The sequence below is a fragment of the Leuresthes tenuis genome, unplaced genomic scaffold (genome assembly GCF_036924035.1).
Source record: "Leuresthes tenuis unplaced genomic scaffold, fLeuTen1.0.hap1 SCAF_10, whole genome shotgun sequence".
Classification (NCBI taxonomy): Eukaryota; Metazoa; Chordata; class Actinopteri; order Atheriniformes; family Atherinopsidae; genus Leuresthes; species Leuresthes tenuis.
The window spans coordinates 35,753,457-35,781,313 of NW_027325364.1; the positions used below are offsets into that span (position 1 = coordinate 35,753,457).

Below are 27,857 nucleotides of genomic sequence, written 5' to 3' on the forward strand. Positions count from 1 at the left end.
CTGCATTCATAAGGAAAAGTTCCTGGACTATTGATTGTTGGGAACAGAACGACAGAAGGGGACACAAGAGTGCTGAGAGGAGCTCTGATAGCACCATTTGTTTCACGTCTCTTTGGATGAGGATGACCAGGTTTGTTCAAGTGTACACCCATTACAAGAATAAAGAAAAAGATCTCAAAATAACCAAAAGAAAGTTAGAAAATACCCAGAGGATAAACTTTTTTTAATTAAAAAATATACACTGATCTTAATGCAAACACAGAGGTATATTGTGTTTTTCTTTTTACCTTCGGTAGACTAATACTTTTTCACAATGCATTGTAGATGCACTGAACAGTTATTTTCTTTTACAGTAAGAAACTATTGGGAATACAGTAATATTACTGTGAAAACAACAAAAATCCTTTACAATGTAACATATCTTTAATAATGATGAACAATGGTGAAACATAATTCTCCATCTGTGATTATTAAAGAGCAGAATTGAATTAAATTGAACTATATAGTATAGATGTTATGGTGCAAACAAGTGGAACAAACTGCCAGTGGAGATTAAACTTTCACCAAATGTAGTCATTTTTAAATCCAGGTTAAAAACATTTCTTTTCTCACGTGTCTATGCATGAAATCTGCACGGTATCTTTTAATTTATCTAGACTGTTGCTTGTGTTTAATCATTTTAATGATCTTTCTCTTTATATTCTTTTATGTGTCTTTTAATGCTTCTTCTACTCCCCTCTGTAATGCTTTTATTTCATGTAAAGCACTTTGAGTTGTTTTGTACATGAAATGTGTTGCACTACTTAAAATACTGAAGTAGTGAATGAGTTCACAGTTTATACACAGTATTAAACTTTTCATAGCTTATACATCAGCTGCTGTCTTGAGTTTGTCATAGAGATAACTCAATGTGAGATTCATCTCAAGAACATCTTTGTGTCTGTGTAGAAGAACAAAGCTTCAGTTTTTGTGCCTTAACAGTGATTTCTGTCTCCTCCACTCTGCATCTTCGTAAACTTAATCTAACATTTTTATGAACTTTTTGTTCACTATGTTAATAATGAAGACGTGTTTTAATCTTGAAAGTCGTTGGAAACGTGTTTTTGTTTAATTCAGTATATATCTAACATATGCTTATGAGGTTTAGAAACGGACTGGCGTGTACTACTCCCTTCGCCCTTGGCATCAGCGTCTGGGGTAGAGAATATGGAATTGTCTATGAATTTATTCTGAAAGCTTGTACCGGAAGTGCTGAAGTTTAATTTGTAGACTACTGACGGTTTCGAAGCTGAGGAAACGAAAACAGACTCATAACAGTCGCGAGAAGAAGTCTGTGGACGGATTTAATGAAACGTGAGTAGTTTTTCCACATAATTCCACCGCTCGGAGTGACCGAGCAGTGGAAGCTGCTCTGCTCCACGTGCTCCTTCACACAGCGCGGATTCTCAGTCAGCCCCACCGACAAGAGGACGCTTTCATTCAGCTGAACGCTCCTCCGCCTGCCCCTTAACCGCACTGCTGCGGTTTTAAGCGTTGATGACATGTTTTTGTGCCGAGACACGTCTTTTACTTTTTTTTTAATGTAACAATGTGTTTGTAAGCAGGCTCATTGAAACCTTATGGAGGGATTTCCATTTGTACCTAACTGTATGTTACCGCAGCTGGTCCAAGTTAGGCAGCAGCCTCTCTCTCCTGTGTGATAGGGTAACAGTTGTATGATAAAGATCACTCGTATGATTAGGTATTAGTATAATTAATAATAATGATAAAACAACTAAATTATTATTTAGAGTTGGAGAGCTAAGTCTTCATCTATTTCTCAGCTTGACATCAGAAGTATATTCACCAGGAAACAGCTGGAACTGACATGTGGCTCCAGTCTGCTATCCTCGACAAGAAGTGTCTTTAATGTATTTTGTCATTTGTGGTCATTAGGGTTAGCGTTGTTTTGTGTTAGATACACTTTTTAGTCCTGAATCCAAATATGCCATATATTAACAGCGCCCTTTGGGGAATTAGGGTTGTGATTAACATGGATAAGTAGCCTACAGAAAAAATAGTAGAAAGCAGAAACTGTTTCAAGCTTCATCTAAAAGTCAGAATGCATTCTATTAAAGAAGAGAAGAGATTTTGGTTGTTGGTGGTAAACGTAGTTCAGTGCTGATTCAGGGACATCTGTTCAGCATTTGTTAAAAAGCAGCATGGATTTCACCTCAGAGCTGAATGAACTGCATCAGAATGCATAAACACGATTTAGTCTCAGTTTGTTTTTTAAAAAAATCCATTTAATTTTTTTCATTGCTTATATTTCAGCTACAAGAACCCAGACGGACATTTATCACAGAGAAAACTGACTGTAAAATTACCTTCACTTTGATTTGTACAAAAACTGCAGAGATCTCCTCGTATTCTTCAATAGTCCACCGTGTCAGAGTTAAATATACTTCTTTAGGCTCATGTTTATTGAGTTTATGTTTAAGAGCTTGTCTGCAAGTGTAGATCACCAATGTTAACATTCAGTACTTCAGTTGACTGACCATACAGTGGAAAAGTGGGAGGTGTGCACTTCATACCTGTGTGGTGGCTGACACAGCTGCAGTTTACAGAAGTTCCCTAAATATGTCAAATGCACTCAATCTGTATTTTTTGAAGCACAACAAGAAATAACTGGCAATCAAGACATGAGAACTGTTGGTTATTTGACTTTAAACCCAGCAGTGTACATCTTTAGGGCCCCTAACATACCCACCAAATCGAAGGTAGTCAGAAGGACTGTATTAGCTCTCTGTTTTTATTCTTTCATTTATTTAATGTCCAATGATTCAGTTTGTAGGATTTGTCCTATTTGCACAGGTGGAGGTGGAGGGAGACAAGTCACAGGGGATGTGGGGCATCTAATTATGCTTGGGTGGTGCAATGATTGCACAGTTTTATGACAGCTGGTCAGTACAGGTAGACATTCCTACTTTTTATTAATGATTAATGATTGTTTTGCGTTGACGTTCATTAATTCCACTAATATGTTTTAGAAAGAATTCATGCTTTGTGCTTTCACTCTGTTATTTTTTACATAAATGTGATCATCCTCAGGAGTCTGTGAGGATCCTCTGGGGTCCGACAAATATTTATCACCATGTGGACAGAGCACACAGTCAGTCTCTTTTCAGGAAACAATACACCAGGGAAAGATGATTTATGTAGCCCTGCTCAATGCATGGGAGGCTATCAGATACATGTACAACCAGCCTAATGCAGTTCCTTTTATCCCAATAACATGTTCAAGTCTCTGTAACAGAATGCTGTGATCGATCGTATCAAATGCAGCACTGAGATCCAACAGGACAAGAAACAAGTCCGCTATCAGAGGCTAAGAGGAGATCATTGGTAACTTTCACCAATGCTGTTTCTATGCTATGATGCACTCTGAATCCTGACTGAAACTCTTCAAACAGATTATTTCTATGTAACTGATCACAAAGTTGAGCTGCAACTATTTTTTCAAGAACTTCAGACAAAAAAGGAAATTGGATATAGGTCGATAATTAGCCAACACTTCTGAATCAAGAGTAGGTTTTTTAAGGAAAGGTTTAATTACAGCAACCTTAAAAGTCTGAGGTACATATCCTATCAACAAAGACCGATTGATCAGATCCAATATGGAAGTGTCAGTTAAGGGGAAAACCTCCTTGAACAGTCTGGTTGGGATTGGGTCTAACATACAAGTTGATGGTATTTTCTTTACCAATTTCTTTCAGTCTGCTTTAAAGCACACAGCTGTGAATTACAGCCTCTTCTGAGCAATTAATTTATTTTTCAGAGGGTTGACTTTGTCCAGTGTTGTACACGTTGTCACCATCTCCTGTGGTACAGGATTGTCTGATAGATATAGTCTATGCTGAAGAAGGTAATACTTCAACTTTTTTATAGTACATTTAAAAAACAATTTAATAAAGGAAATATAGAGATTGGAGCAACTTATGGCGGCAACCTCACGTAGTTATGAACCTTTTTCAGGAAAGTCCAATTCACAGTGTTCCACCTAAAGAGCAGCCAGTAGGGGTCACTGCTGACCAGGGCATAAGAACATGGCTGGATTTCTCCGCTCCTCAGGGCTGCTGTGAGACTAGACCTGTGATTGTTCTGAATTTAAAATTATCCATTTCTGTGTGTGTGTGTGTGTAGGCAGCAGCAGCCATGCTGAGCTGTGAAATCTGTGGTAAGGAGATGATGTTGGAGGAGGACATGAGGACGCATCTCCTTCTCAGCCACCTGGAAGATGACTTGAGCTGTCCACTCTGTGGTCTGTCTGGAGTGTCCTACGATGAGCTCTGTTTCCACATAACATCTGCACATCCTGAGGAGCAGCACAGACAGAAGGAGCCAGCTCACCTCACCTGTGCTTCAGGTACCGCTGCCAGAACAAATTCTGCTGTCCATGTGAGCGGGAAATCCTGCACAGATGGGGACAGCAGGAATACGGCTGGGGCAACATCCACCGCTGCTTTTGCTGTCAGCGGAATCACAGTGGTACCAGGTTCATGGCCAGAGGAGACTGCACCCAGCAGTGCAGCTCTGACAGCGCAGGGCCCCAAAACCATGCAGGGCTCTGTCGGCTGCTGGAGGGAGGGAGCCAATGAAATCAATTCTGAACACAACAAAGCCGAGCTGGAGCTGCTGCCTCTATCAAAAAGAGGTAAGTATACACATTAAAACCCCATTTCAACTCTTAAAGCCAACATATAATGGAATTGTTCTGGATTTGTTGTAGAGAAGATTTTCTTCTGCCCAATGTGTTCTCTGGTGTGCAGCAGCTCTTTCATCCTGCAGGAGCATGTCGAGCTACATCTGCAGGACCAGCACTCAGACCAAGGTAACCTCTTTAACTCTAACATTTACGGGACAGTCCATTCAGTGACCATCGTCTGCTGCCATCAGCACACAGCCAACATGTACAATTGTCACATTTTAAGGTCCATAAATACCATTCCTGAACTACATGTTGAAGTGCAAGACACTGAACCCCACATTGCCTCCGATGTGTGAATGTGACAAAAAACAAAAACAAACTAGTAGTATATGTATAAACTAAGACATGCTGTGGGTGTGTGAATGGGTGAAAGGGGCTTGTAGTGTGAAAGTACTTTGTGTGGTCAAACAGACTAGAAAAGCACTATAAAAGTACAGTTCCTTTACCATTTAGCAGCTCACCGTCTGTCCTGCTGTGTGGGCTGATGGTTCAGTCAGAAACAACAAGCTAGAAAGTGGTGTTTATCTGAAAGTGGCCCAACACAGCCAGCAGGATGGTGTGAGAACATCACTTCATGTTGTCATAGTTCCAGGTTTGTACCTTGATCTAAAAACCAGTTTAAACACAACTTATTGTCTTAACAAATAGTTTCACTGTTGGAACACACCTGCTCTGCATGATGTGTACAGTTCATGTCTGATTGTTTGTTTGTTCAGGGTTGACACTGGAGGCGTGTTCACCAGCTGTGACATCAGCATCATCTGGCCGCCTCTCAGGTGTGTTGCCTGGTTACCTGGCACTGTAAATGAACTGTGTGTGAGTCCCTGCACGACATCAGATTGATGACATAGTTTCGCTGTTTATTCAGACTTTTTGTTCTTGTACACTTTGGAACAGTTACAGCAACCGGTTCTACATATTTTTACACTTTTATTTTGAGTTTAGTTATTTGTTTAAAAAGAAAATTATGAATTAGATGGATTGGCTTTTTTATTGTCAAAATCTAAGAAAATATTATACTTAAATTTTGTTATTTTGAATTCCTGTGAAAATCCTACTGATGAGGTGAAAATCTCTTGTGACTAAAACAACACCTTCAGCCCTGCATGTCCTGTCTATAATCTCTTGAACTGGCAAACACAAAGCTCCTCCTGAACACTGAGAGCAGAAAAAACACACATTAATACACTACTCACAAAAAGTTAGGGATATTTGGCTTTCGGGTGAAAATTATGGAAAATGTAAAAAGTTCATGCTACAGTGATATTACATCATGAAAGTAGGGCATTTAGGTAGAAGCATGCACTGGTGATTTCCTCATCTCAAATAATTTACTAACAGTGGTGGGTATACCGCAACAATAAATGCCGATGTCTCAATAACTTGCCATGTGCCATTGAGCATCAATTACAGCTTGATAACGACGTTTCATGCTGTTCACGAGTCAACCTATTGTCTGCTAAGGCATGGCATCCCTCTCCTCTTGAAGGGCGGCCCTCAGGTCATTGAGGTTCTGGGGTACAGAGTTACGAGCCTCTACATGGCAACTCAGCCGATCCCATAGGTTTTCTATGGGATTCAGGTCTGGAGAAAGTGCAGGCCACTCCATTTGAGGTACCCCAGTCTCCAGCAGCCGTTCCCTTATGATGTGACCTCGATGAGCTGGTGCATTGTCGTTCATGAAGATGAAATTAGGCCTGTGTTGTTCATGCAGGGACACAATGACTGGATTAATGATGTTATTCAGGTAGTATGGGCTTGTCATTGTACCATTCACAAAGTGTAGGGCAGTTCTGTACTGACTAGACACACCTGCCCTCACTGTAACACCACCACCACCACCAAAGGCTCATGGTGACAACAGTGGCTGATGCATAGCGCTCTCCTTGACCTCTCAAGTCCCGGATTGCATTCCAGCAGTACTCATCCACGGGCTCGCCCTCTTTATCCAAAGCCATCATATGACTTTTTCTGTGACTTCAGTGATGGAGCGTATGGCTCCCCTCTTGAAAGCTCCAGTAACTCCAAGTCCTGCCAGAGCTTTGCAGATTGTACGGCCAGCAAACCCCCGGAAGCCCACTTCAATTGGTTTGCAGCTTCTGCACTCCTCCACCAGGTCTTTGTATTTTTCTAGCTTCCTCTCATGCACCTCCTCCATGTGCTCTTCCCACGGCACAGTTGGCTCCCACATGATCACCTGTTCGGTGGCGTCTGAGTAGATAAGCAAGTCTGAGCACTGTCTTGTCTGGGTGATGTGTTCAGGGACCTTTAATTGTTTTCTAAGGTCTGTTCCTGTAGACTGTTGTTTTCTAATTACATTGCAAACTGAAGAAATGGCTGCCTGGAAACCTTTTGCTAACACCTTGAGTTTCCAAAGGCAAGGTGATTTCTTGTGTTTGTATCTGGAAGCTCAAATGTCTTGGGGTGTTTAAACTTTTATTTGCTGATGCTTTGCATTTTTCACTCCAAATTTGTACAAAACAGAGAAAAATTTTGAGAATACTGTTTCATTTGTAACTTTCTGTCCTCCTCTCAGTTACCTTTTCTCAGTAACAGAAACTTTGACCGTGTCTGCTCCTGCGGTACTCACGGTCCATCAGCTGAGTTGTATGAATCTTCTTGCTCTAACAGGACTTGAATGCAGCTTTCATTTTGTTTTTTAGGAGAGAGAAGATTTGAGTGCCCTATGTGCTCAGTTGTCTGCAGTGACAGCTTCTCTTTGCAGGAACATGTTGAACTCCATTTAGACCACAACACAGCTGTGAACTGTGCAGGTGGGTACACTCTCATTCATATAACCCTACAGCAACACAAGTCACTTTTCTTCCATGTTAAATGTATTTTATTTGTCTTGTTTCTATGTTATGATACATTTAGAACTTATCATTTCCTTTTGGTTGCCGCAGGAAGCCATGACTCAGATCTGAAGCTAGCCACACAGCTTCAGCAAGAGGAGACAAGGAGGAGGAAACAGGAGGATGAGGAGCAGGAGAGAAAGCAGTTTAAGAGGCTACAGGTCTGGAATCTGATAGTATATTAAAACACAATCAAATATTCTGTTAATTATCAAATTAGATTGGGACAAAAAAGGTAAATGAGCCAACTCTGAGCAGCAGGTCATTCAGAGTGGGTGAACTGTTTGAAATTGTTGTCGTTTTAGGCTACGGTCTCTTCCTTTATGCCATTTAAACTAAACATTAGCACCAGAGTCAGAGTTTGTGACATCATCCAGACACAGAGGGGCAAATTTACTAAACCAAACAAATCAGAAAACATGCCAATGGGAGTGTTCACTTCTGCAGGTGACTTCCTGAAACTGCTCGGAACTACAAACACAGAATCAGCCAGCTCATTTAATCAAACAGGCAGCACAAACAAGCAGAGCTGCTGATAATCAGCAGCCTGGAGTTCATCAACCGCACAGAAGCAGACAACACACAACATGCAAACATGAACCTGTTCAGGTGATATAATAAGATAGTTAATCAGGTGCGCTTTGTTAAATTAACTCCTCCAGGAGAGTCTTCACTCTTCAGTTTGACTACATTCAAATCTGTTGTTTGTTTGGTTCAGAATTAGATAACACATATGAGGGAAGAAGAGTAATTGAAGCTGAACATGGAGCCAAATTATAGCTGCTATTGTAAGTCAATTTTTATAACTGCAGCCTGCTGTCCACCCCTGATATCTGTAAGCAGCTGGTATTCCATTGAATAACGACATGTGACTATAAACTTCTTACATTCCTCTGCACTCATAGACAGTACAGGTGGAACTATGGATGATGACATCCAGCTACACAAGTTATGGTGTAACCATATCCTCCTACCAGTGTTTTGCAACAGCTGTGTGTGCTCAGCACAGCAACAGCCACAGCGATGTCCAGTGCAACGTTAAGGCATGCGTTTTGTTGGAGATAGAAAATGTTGCTGTCAGCAACAAATTGTATGACACAGAGCTAAGTAAATAAGTGTGTGGTTAACTTCACTGGAGAAGTTTTGAAGTTTGTGCTTCTCACTCTTTTTGCAATACACCAACCTTTCATTTTATGGCACTACATTTTGCACCAGCAACTAGATAAGAACATGCTTTTAACATATAAAACAAAAATTTTAAAAAATTACATATTCGCCAGTACAAGTTAAGTTTTGGGGGAAAAAGACAGTTTTCATTGAAAATAAAGTTTTAAAAAACTGGCATATGCAGCAACTTGACCCAAGACAATGCTTCATTGTAGTTATCAGTAAGAAATAATTGATTAGCTCTGTTTATCTGTTTGCTTGAGAACATGAGATTTAACCTTATCGTTATCACCTCTGTCTCACAGATTAAGCCTCAGTTAGCTCCTCAGTTCTATTTCAGACAAACAAAAAAGTTTGGTCATTTTTTGCAAATTTGACCACAAAATCTTTCAAAAATGTGCTGCGCTATCTTCAATACATTACACTGTAATATATATAATGTGCATTACGTCACACAGGTCCTGTAATATTGCCATACACTACCTCTTGACGTATATGGTAGCTTCTAGACGTGTCTTTGTAACCTCTAAATCAAATTCATGTGTATAGCTGTGTGTGTGCAGGGTTCAGACAAATATTTGTTTTTACAAAAGTGATGTTACATCTGTAGGGGGAGCCACAGGGTGAAACAATTTAATATTCTGTAATGAAACTATTAAGTTCTTTCCTCATCAAATTTGTGTCTCTGAAAGAGAAACTTTCATAAATATGAATAAAAGGCAACAGGGTCAAAAACAAAGATCACTGTGTCCAGGCCTCTAACATGGAAGCTTACCACTGTGGCTGGATATGAATACAGAATGTCATAAGAGGCTTTGCAATGGATACAGTATCAGTGTGCCCAGTGATCCAGTTCAGGAAAAGTCTTACAAATTGCATTATTTTCCGAAACTGGGAACACATAAGACATCTTAATGAGAACTCCACTGTTTGCGCTGAGTCATGTCTCGGAAGTAAGTGGCCCAGGACTCTTAGTTCACACTGTTGTAAGAATGTGGCCCAGAAGTGTACTGGACCATCTCTGAATGTGGTCTGAGTGATCAGCTTTGAATATGTCCTGTCCTGAGTCCAGTTGAATTGCCCAGGATGGATGTTAGCACCAGTTCGGAACAGGTTGTAACACTTTACTTTTAATCAAAGTGAGTTGCATTTGTTCATTGTTTAGAGGCAGTTTGGGTTGGATGGTAGAGGAGGCTACCACCGACAGATGGAGAGGACCATGGAGAGAGCTGTGGCCGATGGGCTTCTGGAACCGGCTGAGTTTCACCGTAAGAGGGCTGACATGATGGAGTCTCTGGCCTCCGGAGTTGATGATGGCAGAACCAGAACTCAGGGTGTGTTTCAGTTCAGTTCTGCTCATGTAAATGTAGTGCTAATTCACAACAAAAATAATTTCAGAGCACTTTACTTAGAAAGTAAAGAAGTTCAAGTTCAAATAGATGAAATGCAATACAGTCTAATTCAGTACAGTAGTATTTATAAAATGCTAATCTGTAAAACATTTATTAGCTAAGGAAACCAATGGATCATAGAGAGTGGCTGGTGGGGCAGTGAGGACAGAGACAGGACAGAGAAGAATTTCAAATTCTATTCTGAATTTAACAGGGAGCCAATGAAGAGAAGCTAAAACTGGAGAAATGTGATCTATCCTGTTAGATCTCATCAGAACTCTGGCTGCAGCATTTTGGATCAGCTGGAGACTTTTCAGATATTTTTTGGATAGCCCAATAATAAAGAATTACAGTAGTCCAATCTTGAAGTAACAAATGCATGAACTAGTTTCTCTGCATCACCCTGAGACAGGATGTTCCTGATTTTAGCAATATTACGAAGGTGAAAGAAGGCAGTCCTAGAAACCAGTTTTATATGTGCGTCAAATGATAAATTCTGGTCAAAAATAACTCTTCAAGGTTCTTCACTGTTGAACTAGAAGCCAAGGAAATACCATCTAGAGCAACTATATAGTGAGACAATTTCTCCCTGAAGCGCTCAGGTCCAAAGAGAACAACTTCAGTTTTGTCTGAATTTAAAAGCAGACAGTTCTGAGTCATCCAGGTCTTTATGTCTTTAAGACAGGCTTGTAGTCTAACCAACCTGTTGGTTTCATCTGGTTTCATAGATAAGTACAGCTGAGTATCATCAGCATAACAATGGAAATTTATGCCATGCTGTCTGATAATGTTACCTAATGGAAGCAGGTATAAAGTAAAAAGAATCGGTCCAAGCACAGAACCCTGAGGAACTCCATGACTTACTCCAATGTGTGAGGAATATTCTTCATTTACAAGAACAAACTGGAATCTATCAGATAAATATGACTTAAACCAGCCTAATGCAGTTCCTTTAATCCCTATAATGATAGGATATAAATCGGTAATTGATCACCGAGATCAGAATCAAACTTTTTTTTTTTTAACTTGAGATTTAATTACAGCAACTTTAAAAGCCTGAGTTTCATATCCAGTCAACAAAGTTAGATTGATCAAATCTACTATAGAAGTATTAATTAAAGGAAAAATCTCTCCTACAAAAGTGTCAAAAACATACCACCAGTTAGAGACTAGACAACTCTTCACACACTTGTAAAAATAAGGATTAAGATGAACGTGGTGGCCTTATTAACCCACTGGCAATGAAGACGTCTTTTGTGCTGCACATATTTCGTATCGAAATTTTGAACAATCCCAACTCTTCTTATTTGGAGCTTTAATATGTAAAGCTAATTGAAGAAGAATTAATGATTTAGGTAGAAAACAGCACAAATTCTTATTATACATGAATAATTATGTTAGGTTAATAACATATATATATGAATATATGATAGGTTTTAAGAAATAATAATGATATCTGACAAAAATCCACTTTTAACATTAAAATGGAAAACCATAGAAAATTACAGACTCAGTAAAGGTAACTTGGAAATACAGTAAATAAATTAAACTGAGTTGATGATGAGGTCAAAGTGACAAATTCTTCTGTTGTTAAACAGGAAGTGGGTATTCCTGCCCGTCTATCAGTCCACATCTTAATCCTGAACCGGTTCCTCAGCATTCCTTCTTTTGGTTAATCTTTCTTATTATCTACTGTGAGGAGAAGTTGCTGGAAATCATGTTGTGGGAGGGTGCGTATTCATCTGCCTGATCACATGTGCTTTATTCAGCAGGTTACACAAGCTGAGTGAGGTGATGACAGGGATGGGTGCAGGTCAGGGATAGCACAGCGTCAGCCCTTGTGGTAGTTTTGTGGCGAGCTCATTTCATCGTGGGAGAGATGATCAATCTAGTATTAGATTAAAAAAAGAAGCATCTTGCAGGGCTCATTTCTGCCAGCAGTACTTTAAATAATGAGTTATCTGTGCACATTGTGTTCCTTTGAGACAGCGTCAGTAGTTAGATTCAGCCCATGTCCTCAGTCTGGTTCATAATTGGTCCTTAACCCTTAAACTCCAAAAGTATAATCACATGATCATCACAGTGTTTCTCTACAACATTAAGAATTTATTTTAGGAGATGAACATCATCAGTGCTGCAAACATGTTGTTTTATAGCAAATATTTTTTAATCATTTTAATATATATCCACTCTTCCCTAGTCCCAGCACTCATGTGTGTTGTCATTATAGCTCATCACTGGAGTGTGATCTCTTCTGTTCACCTCTGCCCAGGTGTCATCGGAGCTTTGTATGATTACTATCAGACTGAATGCAGAGACTGTGTCCATGTGTGGCTGAGTGCTGAAACCGACCACTACTGCTCCTCAGCTGGTGATCAAGGCTGGGGCTGTGGATACAGAAACTTCCAGATGCTGCTATCGTCCCTGCACAGAACAGACGAATATTCTTCACTTCTACAAGGTGCACACTGCATTATATCTGACCTGAAATCAGCTCTGCCCTGCCCTCATGCTTTGTGTTGTATACACCTAAAGAAGTGGTGTGAAATAGAAACAGTTGTATAATTGTCTTTTTGCTATTTATGTGGAGACCAGCTGGATGATGTCAGTCAGTTCTGAACAACCGGATGTCAACATGCCCTGTTCTCAGCTAAATCAAGGCAGCAAACAATAACTGCTGAAGAAATGAGAAGAGTATTTGTGTTTACACAATATTTTTATCATGAGTTTGTTGTGACTGTCACTGCACCGATGAAACTGATTAATTGGACATTCCACATAGAGAAGGTGTGGTAGGAATAGACAGAAGCAGATCAGAAAACTGGGAGGCTCCTCACTAAAATATTCTGAGGGATCCTCAAAAGGAAGTCTGTCCTTCAGCTTGGTTCACATAAATCTGCTTGATTGTGTGAATACTCTAAGTGCCATAATGTACCAATTAAATTGTGTATCAAGTGATTTCCTTTTTCCTCTGAGACAGATTTAGTGTCTTCTATTCATCTATCAGATTATCCATAACTGTCAGGGCAGATTCAGACTTGCAAGGTGAGAGACAGAACATGCGCTCTGAGGAAGAAGCCATTAAATGTCGATGATGAAGTCTCTGTTTCCTCAAGTGCACGTGTCTGTCTTGTTAACCACGATGCTTACTCCTGGAACATTATGTGGTGTTCTGGTCTGGTGATGCTGTAGCTCTGAGATCAGTATCTGCTCACTGGTTTTTACCCTGAATGAACTTAAACTGACAGATTTGTCATTTTGATGACACCTTGTCTTTTAGCTACACTACAGCATTTTGGTGTGACATCTGCTCGCCCACACTTGGCCAGTTATCTGTATAGAATCATGAAAGTTTGTACTGTATGGTGATGTTGTTGTTGTTTGCTTTATTCACCTGTTCGCAGTCTAGTTCTATTCACCTGATGCTTTCCTTCCCTGGCAGGAAAGCCAGTGCCTTCTGTTCCTCGGGTGCAAAGTATGATTGAAGAAGCTTGGAAAGAAGGACTGGATCCCCAAGGTGCATCCCATTTCAGCCAGCGGGTACGGGGAACACGGGGGTGGATCGGTGCCACAGAGATCTACATCCTTCTAACCTCTCTTGGAATCAGGTGGGCAAGCTGCACTTTGCTGTTATAGTAAAATTTGTCGTCAGTCTGTGTCATGTGATGGGAAGAGCCAGTTCTCAATCATCATTGGTGACAAGTTTTATTTGTTAGGTTGTCTTTCTGCTATTGTCACAGATTTATTGAAATGATTTATGCAGTTTTCTTCAGACAGGGCTATCGTTTAAATTTACATGCAGCAGTTTAGTTCAGATCCAGTGTGTGAGTGCAAGTGTGCTGACTGGATAGGCAGCTTTACCGTGTTGACCTGGAGTGTAAGCTTTAGAGCTTCAGCATCTTATAAGACAGGCTGATCATTCTGCTCATAATCAAGAACAGAACTGAGCATACCCAGCCTGTCTGGTATGTGTTGCGTCTTTTCATGAGATTGTGCCCAGAACAAGTCGTTAGCTGTGCTGCTTGTCCCTCTGAACTCTGACATGAGCTTACCAGATTTGCTGCATGCTTTGCATGTTGTAGTAAAAAATTGAGAGCTTCAAACCCAACCTGAGTTGACTTTACATCGTCATGAGAGTAGGTAACATTTTGCTTGTGTTTGTTTTCAGTGCACGTATCATTGACTTCCACCAGCCAACTGGTGCCGGTGATACCCACCCCCGCCTGTTTGACTGGGTCAAGCAATACTTCTGTCAGTCCGGCAGGAGCAGCAGACTGCCCCCTCGAGTCATTCAGACTGACCTGCCCCCACTTTACTTACAGCACCAAGGTAGACAGCTTCAGCACTTTTCACAAGTTAAATGTTCCTGCGAAACAGCAGTGAGAATGCTGATGAAGTTGAATGGGTATAGCTGACAATGCTAAAAAAAAGTGGAAAATCTTTCAATTGCTGAAAAATCAGTTGCTGAAGTCTTGGTTGAAGGAATTTGAAGTTGAAATAACAATAGTGGAATGATTTAAACCTATTGGAAAAACAGAAGATTTGATGAAAGGACGAAAAGTTTTTTTCATGTTTTTGAAACCATCATATTTCAAAATTGGCTTAAAATTTGAAAAAGCTGACCCATTTGGTTATAGCTGAATGTCTTGTAAGCCATAATTTCAATAAAATGTTAAATATTTTAAAAAGTGTAAAAGTTCTAAACACCAAAAGTCATAGCAATTATCTCCTGAAAGAGCTGAACGTTTAGATATGAATATAAATATGGTTTTGAAAGGTGAAAGTATGCAGAAGTAGTTGGGTTGAAAAGAGGAGAAATAGTTGAAATTTGTTCATGTTTTTGAAACAGTTATATTTCAATATTGGCTTAATATTTGAAAAAGCTGCCCCAATTGGTAATAGCTGAATGTCTTGTGACCCGTTTAAAGTTTGAATGGTGTCTCTAGCTGAAAATCTGCAGAAATAGTTGATTTTGAAGAGTTGAAAGCACTTTCCATTCATTTGAATGAGGAAAAAAGTTGAATCAAAGTTGAATAGTTTAAAAAGTATAAAAGTTATAAACACCAAAAAAAAGACATCTCCTGAACGAGCTGAACATTTGATATCAAAATTGTAGAAATCGGTGAAAGATTGCAGGAGTAGTTAAACGCCAAAAAATTTACGTAATAATAATAATAAAGGGAAACAGGGAAACAATAGTGAGAATGCTTTAGCTGAGAGGAAGGTGTGGTAGAAATCTTCAGAGGTCTCCATCAGTGGGTTGGGGTGTTGTTTTTGTAGCTTGGCAACAACTTAGCTGATGATGTCACACACAGTGTCAGCAGATAACACAGGTGAACTCTCTCAGTAGACAACCAGAAACTCGATGACCAGAAACTCACAGCCAACAGTTCAACACTGAAACAATTAGGCTGGAACCAATAGTTATTTCAATTAAACGTTCAGACAACTTTTATTGGCAATAAAATAAAACAAACATTCTCACTTTAACATATTTATAGTTCTACAGCCTCTTCAAAAACTCCTCCGAGTCCAGAGCTCTTCTGAGTTGTTCTGCATGTGTCCATTTTCTGTTGTGACATAAAATGAGATAGCAGCTTTTTCTCACTGATGAGACAAAATGAAATAGAAAATAGCAATTAGTAAAAGGACATTCACGCTGAGAGGCTGTCATAAATAATGTACAAACAATACATATAGGTATTAGCACTCTCCTTATGTTTGTAGCAATCCTCAAGTCATACTGCAGTCCACAGTTGTACATTTCTGTGGCTCTGTCAATGGCATGGACAGCTGAAAGGACGTGGACTGTTGCCTGTGTCATGAGGTAAACAAAAAGACATTAAAGTAGTCTGTCATGTTGCAGTTAACAAGATATTAACCAGAAGTTAAAGACTGACAACAGTAATAATACAAAATATGTTAATATGATAAATAGAAAAACTTCAGAATTTACCTCTGGCAGAAGCACATCCAACAATTATTAACAAAATCTTATCGATACCCGTGGTTGGACTTACCTCTATATTTAACCACAGACTTCTGGTGGCCTTGTAAATGGAGAATTAGGGTATGGTATGGCCCTACCTTCGGGCACTGAAAAGTGTCCACTTCCCAGTTTAATTAGTGCCAGGAAGGTGCCCTCCCGAAATGTGATGTTGGTCTATAGGAGAATGAAATACAATTAAAACTCATACTTTTTGAAAAGAGAAATGATTAAAGTAAAAATATCTTGCTAACCTATTTAATTTCAAATCTGCATGCATACATGTGTACACATAACTTTTAAACTTTTACAAAATCAAATTATGGTCAATTTATTCTTTTTGCACTGTTCCCTAGTCAAATTCAAACCTTGGACCCTATTTTCTAATGTTTTTGTGTGTCTAAATGAGAAATCAGGAAAACAACTGATTTCTCATTTAACTGGTCTTTGAACTGGTCTACTAGTAAGAGGCAGCTGCAACTAGAAACAGCCTTACTGTCCTTTCCAAAGCAACCAGACTGCATTACAAGAAACGTGTAACTGTAAACCACACTTCAATCAAACCACAGCAACACACATATTACCGAAACAATTTAGTTTGATATGTTGAGTTAAATAAAGATTAAAAATATAAACAATACAAATACAATAAATACAAATAGTCTGCTTCTGTTATCATCCCTTGCTCACTCATTACTTTGATTTTCATAACACATGTAAAAGATGACACAAAATGGGTTTGAGTTTGAAACAATGTGTTTTTTTTACAGATAGAATCCACTGTCTTTGAAAAACAGTCATTAACGCTCTTTCTGTTAAGCAAAAGATGTCTTAAACGTTACATTAAACGTCAACATCTTCCCAAAATGTAAAAATATAAATGTGTCTTACCTGAACCGCCATTGTCGTCTCGTCTTGCAATGCAGATGTGGGTTACAGGGGCGTGGTTTGTATGGGCGTGGTTTGTAGCGGCTGCTGTGGCTACAGTTGGGTATTATTGGGTAAAGGCCCCAGTATGGTTGCCACTATAGATATGTACACTTAGATGCCGCTTGTCAGGCGCGTCAACACAACCGTCATCTTGGATCGGGGTTTCTGGCAGCAGTCAGACTGTCAGAGCAGGTCTGACAGCTGTGCATCTGGCAAAATGCCAGACTTTTGTGCTGCTTGGATGTTCCCGTGAAAGAAACGCCAAAACAAATAAACTTGCAATAACATTTCACAAGTAAGAAGTTGATTTATATCATTTAACTGTTATGAACGTGTTGAATGGGATGTATCACTTAAGATAACATAAATTAAACTAGCTTATTAGTAGCTTACGCCAGGACAAGAAAACAAGATGTTTTTGTTTGAAAGACATCGGTAAGATGATGAAAGTGACATTTGGCAATCAGCCACTGTATATAACTGTGCTCAGCAGGCTGTGTTATTCCTAAATGATCTATTAAATCAATTTCATAGCACTAACATTAACGTTAACTGCTAACGTAAGTTATGTACCTGAATTGTAGCTACATAAGCATGGAGAACTGAGCGTTGTTCTGATGGAGTTGTTTTGTGTAGGTTTTCAAAAGATAAATAGAAGAGACAGGCATGGGCAGCAGCACTCAGAGGAGAAGTTTTGTCCAAAAGGACCGTTCATTCGTCTGCAGCTGTTACTTTAAACCACAAGACTTTGACAGGACTGGACAGTCAACTCGTTTAAATGAAGGAGTGACACCATTAGCATTTAATTTTCCTTACCATCTTTGCAAAGTTAGTGTCATGACAAATTCTCATATAATCTTAATATTTCACTAACACAACGCAGTGCCCACTAAATGATAATAAAGTACACTATTTGAAATTGTATCTATTGAATGAACCCTTATATAAAGCTTTAAAAACATCGGCGACACCTCCCTGATGTTAAAATGCACAATTCTATTAATAGAATAGAAATAGAAAAATACTTTATTCATCACCCAGTGGTTGAAATTCAAATTAGTCGAGTAGCTCAAAAAATTATAAATATTTTGATTTCATACAAAAAAAAAACAATAATGATAATAATAGTCAATGACGAAATAAATAAAATAAATTTGAGAAGAACATGTCAGCAGTCACTATTAAAAAGCCTTATGGCTGTGGGGACAAAGAACCTCCTGAACCTCAGTCCTGCAGCACAGTGAGATGAGCCTCTCACTGCAGCTGCTCCTCTGACCTGCCAGGATGCTGTGGAGAGGATGTCTGTTATTATCCAAAACAGAATATAATTTCCTCTTCATCTGTTGCTCCACTAACTGGCCTTTTTTACCAGTTTGTCCAGGCGCCTACAGTTTTTGTCTCCAGTGCAACTCCCCCAGCAGACAGCAGCATAGAACAGTGCACTCTCAATGATAGTGTGATAAAACATGCATATCATATCACTACAGACATTGAAGGACCCGAGCCGTCTCCGGAAGAAGAGACGGCTCTGGCCCCTCCTGTACACTGCTTCTATGTTGGTAGACCACTCCAGTTTATTATCCAGCACCACCCCCAGGTATTTGCAGGTCTGAACAGTTTCTATCTCCCCTCCATCAATACAGACTGACTGGTATGGAGTTTTAGATCTCCTGAAGTCCACCACCAGCTCTTTGGTTTTGGTAGTGTTCAGGAGCAAAAAGTTATTTTTGATCAAGCCATAGAAGGACTCCACAAGGTCCCTGTACTCCCTCTCCTGTCCATGGCACACACATGCCACAACGGCCGTAGCGTCAGAATACTTCTGTATGTGGCAGGACTCTGAGTTGTACCTGAAGTCTGATGTGTAGAGGGTGAAAAGAAAACGAGCCAAAACGGTACCCTGCAGAGCCCCATTACTGCATTCTAGTGTTCCAGAAACACATCTCCCCATACTGAAATACTGTGGTCTGGCAGTCAAATAGTCTGTAATCCACGATGTCAGGGAGGGGGCCACACCATTCTCAGAAGCTTTTCTTTCAGTATGGGAGGCCGTATGGTGTTGAAGGCACTGGAAAAGTCAAAGAACATGAATCTCACATATGAACTAGGCACATCCAAATAAGCATATGCCCAATGCAGCATGTACAGAATCGCGTCTTCCACTCCTATCTGGTAGGCAAACTGGAGGGGTTCAAAATCCTCAGCAACCTGCAATCTCATGTGACGAACAAGGAGTCTCTCCAAGGTCTTCATGATATGAGATGTCATAAGATGTCTGCAGTCATTCAGCTCCACCGGTTGCCCTAATTTGGGCATCGGTATGAGACAAGAAGTTTTTCACAGCACCGGGACTTTTTCCATCTGAAGGCTCACATTGAAGAGCCTCTGAAGAGGGACAGATAGTTGACCAGCACAGTCCCTCAGAAGCCTTGGACAGACTCCATCTGGGACTGCAGCCCTCCCTGACTGAAATCCCCTGAGCTCAGCTCCAACCTCCTCTATAGATGGACAAAGAGGTTGTAGCGGAGGGATGACGACAGGAGGGATGTTGCTATCAATTTTAGAGATGGGGGTGGGGATGCAGCTGGACAGAGGAGGGTAAGTGGTGGGAGTTGCAGCTAAACTGCAGAGGCCAGGCAGTGGGAGAAGCCATAGTTGTGAAGGTGCAGCTGTACTCAGGATGCCTGGTGCTGGAAGCTTCCGCAGAGGTGGAGGTGTAGCTTGACTCAGGAGACCTGGTGACGGAAGCTGCCGAAGAGGTGGAGGTACGGCTGGACAGAAGAAGCCTGTTGGTGAGAGTTGCTTCAGAGGTGGAGGTGCACTCAGGCGGAGGAGGAGGATTGGCGATGTGAGTTGCCATTGAGGTGGAAGTACAGCTGGGCATTGGAAGCAGTAAAGTGGAAGCAGCTGTAGTGATGGGGGTGGAGGGAACAGCTGCAGAGGTAGAAAAAGCCACACTATCAAACCTGTTGTAGTATTGGCTCTGTCCACATCACCTTCCACAGACTGAGAGTTTTTCAATCTGTATCCAGTGATGGTCCTCCTGCCCCTCCACACCTCTGCTGACCACTTCCTGAAAGATCTGGTTGTAACAGGAAGTCTTTGTACATAAGGTCTGTATGTGGTTTGTAGATAGAACATGCTGTGATCAGACACAGCCCTGGAAGCCTCCTTCACATTAGCATAAAACAGATGTCTAATGTCTTTTCTCCACGTGTTGGACAGTCAACATACTGTACAAAGCCAGTCAGGCAGGAGGATAGAGATATGTGGTTGAAATCCCCTGTGATTGCAATGAATGCCTCAGTATGCTGGGTCTGTATCCTAGCAACGGCGTCATGGATGACGTCACATGTCGTTGTCGGTGCTGCCCTCGCTGGAATGTAAACAACGATGACCACTGTATATGGGAACTCTCTGGGTGCATTGAACGCATGGAAACCAACTGACAGCAGTTCAATGTCTGGACAACATATCCTCTCCTTAACGGTCACATTGTGGGGGTTAATCCATCTCTGATTTTAAAAAAAAAACACAAAAAAAACAGGATAATACCCCCGCCTTTCTGCTTATCGCTCGTACTCTGGTCACGATCCGCTCGTACGGCTGTGAAGCCGGGTATGTCCACACACGAGTCTGGTGTGTTGTCGTTCAGCCAGAACTCAAACAGATGGATCAAACTGCTTTCCTTATACAGCCGTTGGTTCCGCACAAGCGCCTCTAGCTCATCATGCTTGTTTGGTAGCGAGTTAGCGTTTAGGCAGAAAAGGCTTGTACCTCCACCTCCTGTTGTCCCTCTTTGCCTTTTGTTTTTCTCCAGCTCTGCATCCACGGTACAGCTTTCTTAGCTCGGTCGGAATTGGATGTTTATTTCCGCGACCAATCCTTGACAGTGCCAACAGTTCTTCTCTTGTGTACACTGCTCTAGTACTAATAGCAGTGCACATTGTCAAAAAGTAAAACGAAATGTAAGTAAAAAGCAGATCAAGACATACGTTGTTTTTTTTTTAAAACAACAACACATGATTGAGTTATCCTTAAACACCTTAAATCTTTGTCTAAATATCCAATTTCTAATGTATGTATGATATAAATAAATAAAAATTATACATATATATATATATATATATATATATATATATATATACAAACAAATCAATCTATGTTGTATCACAAATATATGTCTGAAATTTATATCAACCCAAAAGGCTTGAAAATCGGTTGAAAATTCAGTGAATTGTGATGATTTTAATCGTTGATAGGCCAATGCAGTAAGTAGACACGTAGATGCGAAACGTAGTTTATACTTCTCCGTCATTTCCACGATGTAGCCACGTCGTAGCTACGACGTCGACATGGACCCCTACACCGTAGACTTGCATCTCCAAAAAATTCTAACTACACATCGTGTAGACGCCGGCTGTAGGGGCTGTGATTGGTCCGCTCAGAACGTAATTTCCGACAGTTGCTTTTTCGGGTTTAATTGGCTGTATACAGCAAAGAAGCTCATTGAGATTCAAAATTATCGAAAGTGCATTTGTTCATCCAGGTTGTAAATTCACACCAATAAATTCACAACCAGTGTTGGAAATTCCCCCGTTCCCAGCCTCGGCCGGTTCAGTGGTCGTATAGACCACCTCCGCAAACGTCTTCTCTGTTGCCTGCGCTTCAACATTTGCAATACAAGCATTTCTTCTTCAATACTGATGAGCTCCAACTGCAAATACAGCTGCTCCACCACGGTTGCCATTGTTTACTGTTGTTAACTGTGGCCGGAAGAAAAAGCAAGGATTTGGCTATAACCCCTGAAACCACACAAACACACAGCCACACCTACCTACCAGCATGGTGAACTGCAAAGCAATGTGTTCCCTCGACGCAGAACTTCCAATGCTCAATGACAACGTCACATCGACGCTGTCAATGTTATGGAGGAGTATAAACTAAGCGTCTGACAGCAGTGTCAGACGCATGTATATATCTATGGTTGCCACGATGGCTCGTGTGAGCGGTGTTGATGACATCACGGTGTTGCGTCGGCATTCATCAATGATCAATGATCAGCATTCTCACCACTGCTTACATAATAGCTAATTTATTCTAGAGAGGAGTTGCTGGCTCTCAGAAGAAGCACACATGGACAAAGGCACAACATCCCAGAGGAGCTGCATAGGAGGTACAGAGGCTGCAAGGCTGGGGCTAAACTAAAGGCTAGGCTGGCGGAAAACTGGAGGCATTTTAAACCATCACTTCCCTCTGTGATTATGGGGAATGTCAACTCGCTGCCGAACAAGATGGATGAGCTGTCCACTCTGGAAAACCAATGAATTTACCGCGAATGCAACTTGCTCATCCTGAGACTTGGCTAACCGATAGCACACCAGACGCTAACATGGACTTGCGGGGATTTACAGCAGTAAGAGCCGACAGAGACACTAAGGCATGTGGGAAAAGCAAAGGTGGGGGACTCATCCTCTACGTCAACGATCATTGGTGTAACCCCAGCCAAGTCACAGTCAAGTTAGTGTTGTGATGTCCTAATGGAGCTGCTAGCTGTTAGCCTGCGGCCATATTATTTTCCCTGGGAGTTTAGTCACGTGATCTCCCTCTGTTTTTACATCCCTCCGAGGGCGGAAGCAGCCGCTGCCTGTGATAGGATACACAGTGTTACAGCACGGCTGCAAATGCAACATCCTGAAGTCTTCATGATAATATCTGGAGACTTCAATCATGTCACCCTGGACTCAACCCTGGCTGCTTTTCACCAGGTTGTCAACTGCCCCACCAGGAAGAACAGGACAATTGACTTACTGTATGCCAATGTTAAGGAGGCATAAAGAGTCACTGCCCTGCCCCCACTGGGCAAGTCAGACCACAGCCTGGTGCACAGCCCCAGTACACCCCCCTTGTCCAAAGACGGGCTGTCTCCACACGCTCCATCAGAAGATGGACCCCACAAGAAGAGGAGGCCCTGAGAGACTGCTACGACACCAAGGACTGGGATGTGCTGCTGGTGAGGACATAGAGGAGATGACTCACTGTCTCACGGACTATATCAACTTCTGTGCAGATGTGGTTGCCCCCACCAAGACTGTTCGGTGATACCCAAATAACGGTAACATAGGGTAACATAGGGAGTCAAAGCTGTCCTCAACCAGAAGAAGAAGGCCTTCAGGAGCAAGGACAAGGAGGAGATGAAAGCAGCACCAAGGGAGGTGAAACGCTGCCTGAAGGAGGCAAAAGACTGCTGCAGGCAAAAAGTGGAGCAGAAGCTGGAGGAAAACAACATGTGGGACCTGAACACTTTCTTCGATAGGTTCAGCCACACCACCCCACCCTCCACTGTCCCTGCAGTCTGGTGCCACATGTCCAATCTGCAGCTCAACACCTCAAAGACTAAGGAACTGGTCATTGACTTCTGGAGGGACAGAGCCCGTCCCAAAACAGTTCTGTTAAGAATGGAGGAAGTGAAGGTTGTGAAAACCTATAAATATCTTGGGCTGTGGCTAGATCTGGACTGGACGAGTAACACAAGACAGCTGTACAAGAAGGCCCACAGCAGAATGTACTTCCTGAGGAGGTTGATATCTTTCAACATCTGCAAGAAGCTCTTGGGGATTTTCTACCAGTCTGTGGTCGCCAGTGTCCTGTTCTACGATTTTGCGTGCTGACGAAGGAGTACTTCAAAGGGAGACTTCTCCAAGCTGGAGAAGCTGATCAGGCGGGCTGGCTCTGTGGTTGGCACGAAGCTGGACCCTCTGGCAGCAGTGGCAGAGAGGGGAACAATGCACAAACGCCTGGCTATACTGGACAATGCCAGCCACCCTCTGCACACTGTCATCAGCAGCCAGAGAAGCCTGTTCAGCAAGAGGCTACTTCTCCCCAAGTGCAGGACTAACAGACTGAGGAACTCCTTTGTCCCCGGTGCAAACTGTTTAACTTCTCACTGGGGGGGAAGAGGGGTAACAGAAGGACAGAGGGAGTGTAGGACGGGTGGCAGTCAGTCAGTCAGAACGTGCAATAATCTCTGTGGTGTGCAATAATCTTACTTCTCACTGTATATTTACATTTATATACGTATTATTATTCATTAGCATCACTATTATTATTATTATTATTACTACCGTTTTCATTACTATTACTAGTATACTATTATATTATTATCTGTATCTCTGTACGGGTGTTGGGTGTTTTCCACTTTTGTTTATTCTATCTATCTATCTCTCTCTCTCTTTATAGGTGTGTTATCACCATAATAGGCCGATATAGTACTTAGAATATTGTTATAGGACTTTTACGTTTTCTTTGTTTGTTTGTTATGAAATAGTGTGCTTCAATGGACACACTTGGCAATTATCGTTGCCTTTCAGGATGCAATAATAATAGATCAGTTTGCTGTATTACTTGCTTATGCTGTTTCAGTGCAGTGTCTGAGCATGTTTTCGAATTGGTCCATCCGGTTTGTCGTTCTCCGTGCGCCCCAAGTTACAAATTTTGACGCCGTGCCACCTTTACATGGCGCACACCAGGCGGAAATACGTTATTTTGACGTCATGCGCCGTAAGCGATGTGTCAACTATAAAACAAGCTTAAGCCTTTGTGTAGAGCGGACCATAGACATATATATATATAGATATAGATGCCGCATTGACTGCTGCTGTTCACTAGAAGGGCGTGCCATCTTGGTACAGTGCCACTCACTCCTACAGTATATTACATCTATGGAGGAATGGTGTTTCTACACAATGAAAGTGTGTCTCAGTTGTCAAGCTATTTTCACGAGATTTGTTTGTCAAACGTCAGACATGACAGAAAGACATAGATAAAACGAAAATAACCCAGAAAACGTTCAGGTGTATTCAGGTCTTTATTTAAAAAACCTATATAAAATATTCAAATTAGTATTTATTAGTATTTCCATTCCATTTCCATTTCCAGTCGGTCTTTCAGCTCTCCATTTGAGGTTTTTCTCCCTGAGCATGCTAATATTTCCTTCGCAAGTTCATGCACCGCTGCCTCTGCTAGCCCTGTACCAAGATGGCGGCGCTTTAGGCATGCCCTTCCACAGTCAATGCGGCGTCTATGTATGTATGTCTATGGTGGACCGCGGTATATGTAAATAAAAAGGCAAAATTTTAAGTAATAAAAACGTAACGACTCGTTTCATAGGGTGACTATATAGGACTAACAACATAGTTATATGTATTATATTCCATTTCTGTAAATAAATCACTATAATTATTACACACTGCTCCTTTAAGTTTAAGTTAAACACGTTGAACAGGATGTTATTCACTGCTGTTTTCCACAACCAGTCTGCGATGTGATATGATGTCATGAGAAAAGACTGACTGTGTTACCTCCCCTGGACTATGTGGCCTTGTGAGCAGAAGAAATACAGTGCTGCTGTGAATGTGAGCTCTGACTGAGACACTGAATGGTGTAACTTCTACAGACTGATAATACTCATGTTTGAATGCTTGCTTGTGTGTGTGCACGCGCGTGCGTGCGTGCGTGTGTGTGTGTGTGTGTGACTGCAGCTACACAGAACAGGAATTCATCTCCTCTGTTTTTCCTTGTTTGACTTTTCATGTGAAGAACTGACACCACCAGTTTTTTTTTAGTTTTTTTTAACATCCTGAACTGAAGGCATTGTTTGCTTATTGACTAAAGATCAACAAACCTATTCAAGTATGCATACTATGAATGTAATCATCTTTCTTTGGATATCAGCTCTCGCTCTTTGTTTTTGCTGATTAGCATCTTGCATTCCAGGACACAATGTCCTGAGTGGACCCCACGAACACAAGTGCACTTGTTTTACTTCCTCCATATTCTGTCTTTCTGACTGTTTAAAGTGTTGGATGGAAAACAATCTGTCCAAGCACTCACCACTTCCTGATCCCACTCTCTCTCCATGTTCCCCTTCAGGTCACAGCCGCTCTATAGTAGGCATAGAGCAGAAGAAGAATGGGAGCCTGTGCCTGCTGCTGCTGGATCCTGCCTGCTCAGCGTCAGACACCAGGAAGCTGCTGAGCAGGGAGACCGTTTCCTTCTCTATCCGCCATGTCAGGAAGTTCCCCAGAAGCCTGAAGCACAGACAATACCAGCTGGTAGCAGCACAGGGTGTGTTGTCTGCTGAGGACAAACAGGTGAACTGTGTGAATGTGTGTGTCTTCAAGTTGTATAAATGTGCAGAGTATGAAAGATGTGTTCTGTAAATCAGCCCTCTTTGTTTTCCAGGTTAGAATCTTGAACTCCAGGACCTTCTGTGCTGAAAGGATCCCGTGAACAGAAAACCTCTTCTTTATCTCCTCTCTGTGTTAACTTGGTTACTGCTCAGATAGATGATCAGTCCTGACCTTGGACTATTTTTCGTGCTGTCATTTGCTACTAAATATTTTCACGTTCGGTTTTTTATTTTTAAATAAACTCTGTGTTCTCCATGTGTAACAGTTTTCAGTCTGTGGTTTATGCGAGGAAATTATCAGAAAGCATACAAAGTGTGTTAATCTGCCCACACCTGGGCTGAATGATCGCATAACAGCTCGAAACTGTCATTCAGCAGTTATTTACAGGTGATGTGTGGGACAGAAATCTTCTGTCAGGAAACTTACTGCCCTCATAAGAAAACCCAAATGTTTCTGTATTTGTGGTTTTCCTGTAGCAGAAATAAGGTTATGGATATGAAAACAGTGCCACAGCTGGATAATCTGTTGGTCACAGCTTGTTAACACTGTGAACCTTACTTGTAACAGAATCATTCTTCAGTACTTCTAAAGTCACAGTTACTTTTGTGGGGAAAAAAGTTTGTAATTCAACCAAAATAATTTCTTCATGTGTATTATCACTTCTATGAAACCTCCGCCTTTTCACATGTGGGGATGTGAACAGAACCCTACTCAAACATCTGTCTCTGTTCAGCTGTTTGTCCACTTCCTGCAAACATGAATGACTTTCTCAGAATGTGTGTTGATTATTATGCAACCATATGGGTGTGCATTTTCATTCCAGCTCTGTCCCAAAAGTCAGGTTTGCTTGATTGAATTATCTGCATAACTCTGCTGAATATGAACTGAAGCTTGAGGGCTGAATGTTCTTCAGACTGTTCATTTTATCCCTTAGTGGTTAATACTGCTACATGAAATCCTCAAGTGATTTATTGATCTTTGATATGATGTTGATAATGATGAAGAAAATTGTCCACTCGTGGCATGTGTGAATGTGCACAATGAAACTCTGGTTATGTACAGAAGCTGCAGTAGTACAGACTTTGACTGGAGGAATTTATAACGGTGATAAAAGCAGTGGGAATAAGAAGGGGCTGAATTGTGGGTGTGAAGTAGCTCTCCGAACCTACAGAGAGATAAAATCCTGTAACTTTAGATAGGTGCCATATTAAAGTGAGGTTCTTTCTCACATAGTTTGGGAAGGATCTGATGGGCGCTAAAAAAAACCTGGAATGTAGGAGATCTTTCTATTCCAGAGTTCATCTGCTCTGAAAGTTCATTTTAAAAAGCTGATCACAAGTTGTCCCGTCTTGTGCAAGAGACTTTATTCTAAGCAACCAAAGTTTCCACACAATCAAAGACTTTAACAATGAATCCATCGTGATATTTGTGTGGTTTGGCTGAACTGATTTCATTACACAAGACGAAAAGCATCCAAACAGTTCTGTGACAAGGGAGTTATACAGGAACTTTAAAAGATAATGAATCTCAGAGTATGATCTGTCCTCAGGAAGGTCAGCAGGTCACAGCTGTTCATCTGTATCCAGCTCA

The 27,857-nt window shown here is 41.1% G+C and overlaps 1 protein-coding gene across 4 annotated transcripts; it reads left to right on the forward strand.

Annotated features, from left to right (window-relative positions):
• The first annotated feature begins 1,252 nt into the window (after window positions 1-1,252).
• On the forward strand, window positions 1,253-27,170 carry zufsp (zinc finger containing ubiquitin peptidase 1). 4 transcript variants are annotated; one of them, XM_072394997.1, is made up of 12 exons: window positions 1,253-1,357; window positions 4,190-4,693; window positions 4,769-4,870; window positions 5,464-5,523; window positions 7,411-7,521; window positions 7,654-7,763; window positions 9,935-10,103; window positions 12,433-12,621; window positions 13,603-13,768; window positions 14,329-14,489; window positions 26,008-26,228; window positions 26,320-27,170. In XM_072394997.1, exons 2-12 carry the CDS (start codon window positions 4,195-4,197, stop codon window positions 26,365-26,367), a joined length of 1,836 nt encoding a protein of 611 aa, XP_072251098.1. In that variant the 5' UTR covers window positions 1,253-1,357; window positions 4,190-4,194; the 3' UTR covers window positions 26,368-27,170. The 4 variants fall into 4 exon arrangements, with proteins under 4 accessions (XP_072251098.1, XP_072251099.1, XP_072251097.1 ...); XM_072394998.1 differs by having other exon boundaries at window positions 1,253-1,353; window positions 4,183-4,693; XM_072394996.1 differs by having other exon boundaries at window positions 1,253-1,353.
• The last annotated feature ends 687 nt before the right edge of the window (window positions 27,171-27,857 follow it).

Bases quoted from the DNA above. Each gene is read 5' to 3' on its own strand.
- zufsp (XM_072394996.1), top strand. The intron at 7,764-9,934 runs GTCTGGAATCTG...TTCATTGTTTAG, and splicing joins AGCAGTTTAAGAGGCTACAG to AGGCAGTTTGGGTTGGATGG. The intron at 13,769-14,328 runs GTGGGCAAGCTG...GTTTGTTTTCAG, and splicing joins CTAACCTCTCTTGGAATCAG to TGCACGTATCATTGACTTCC.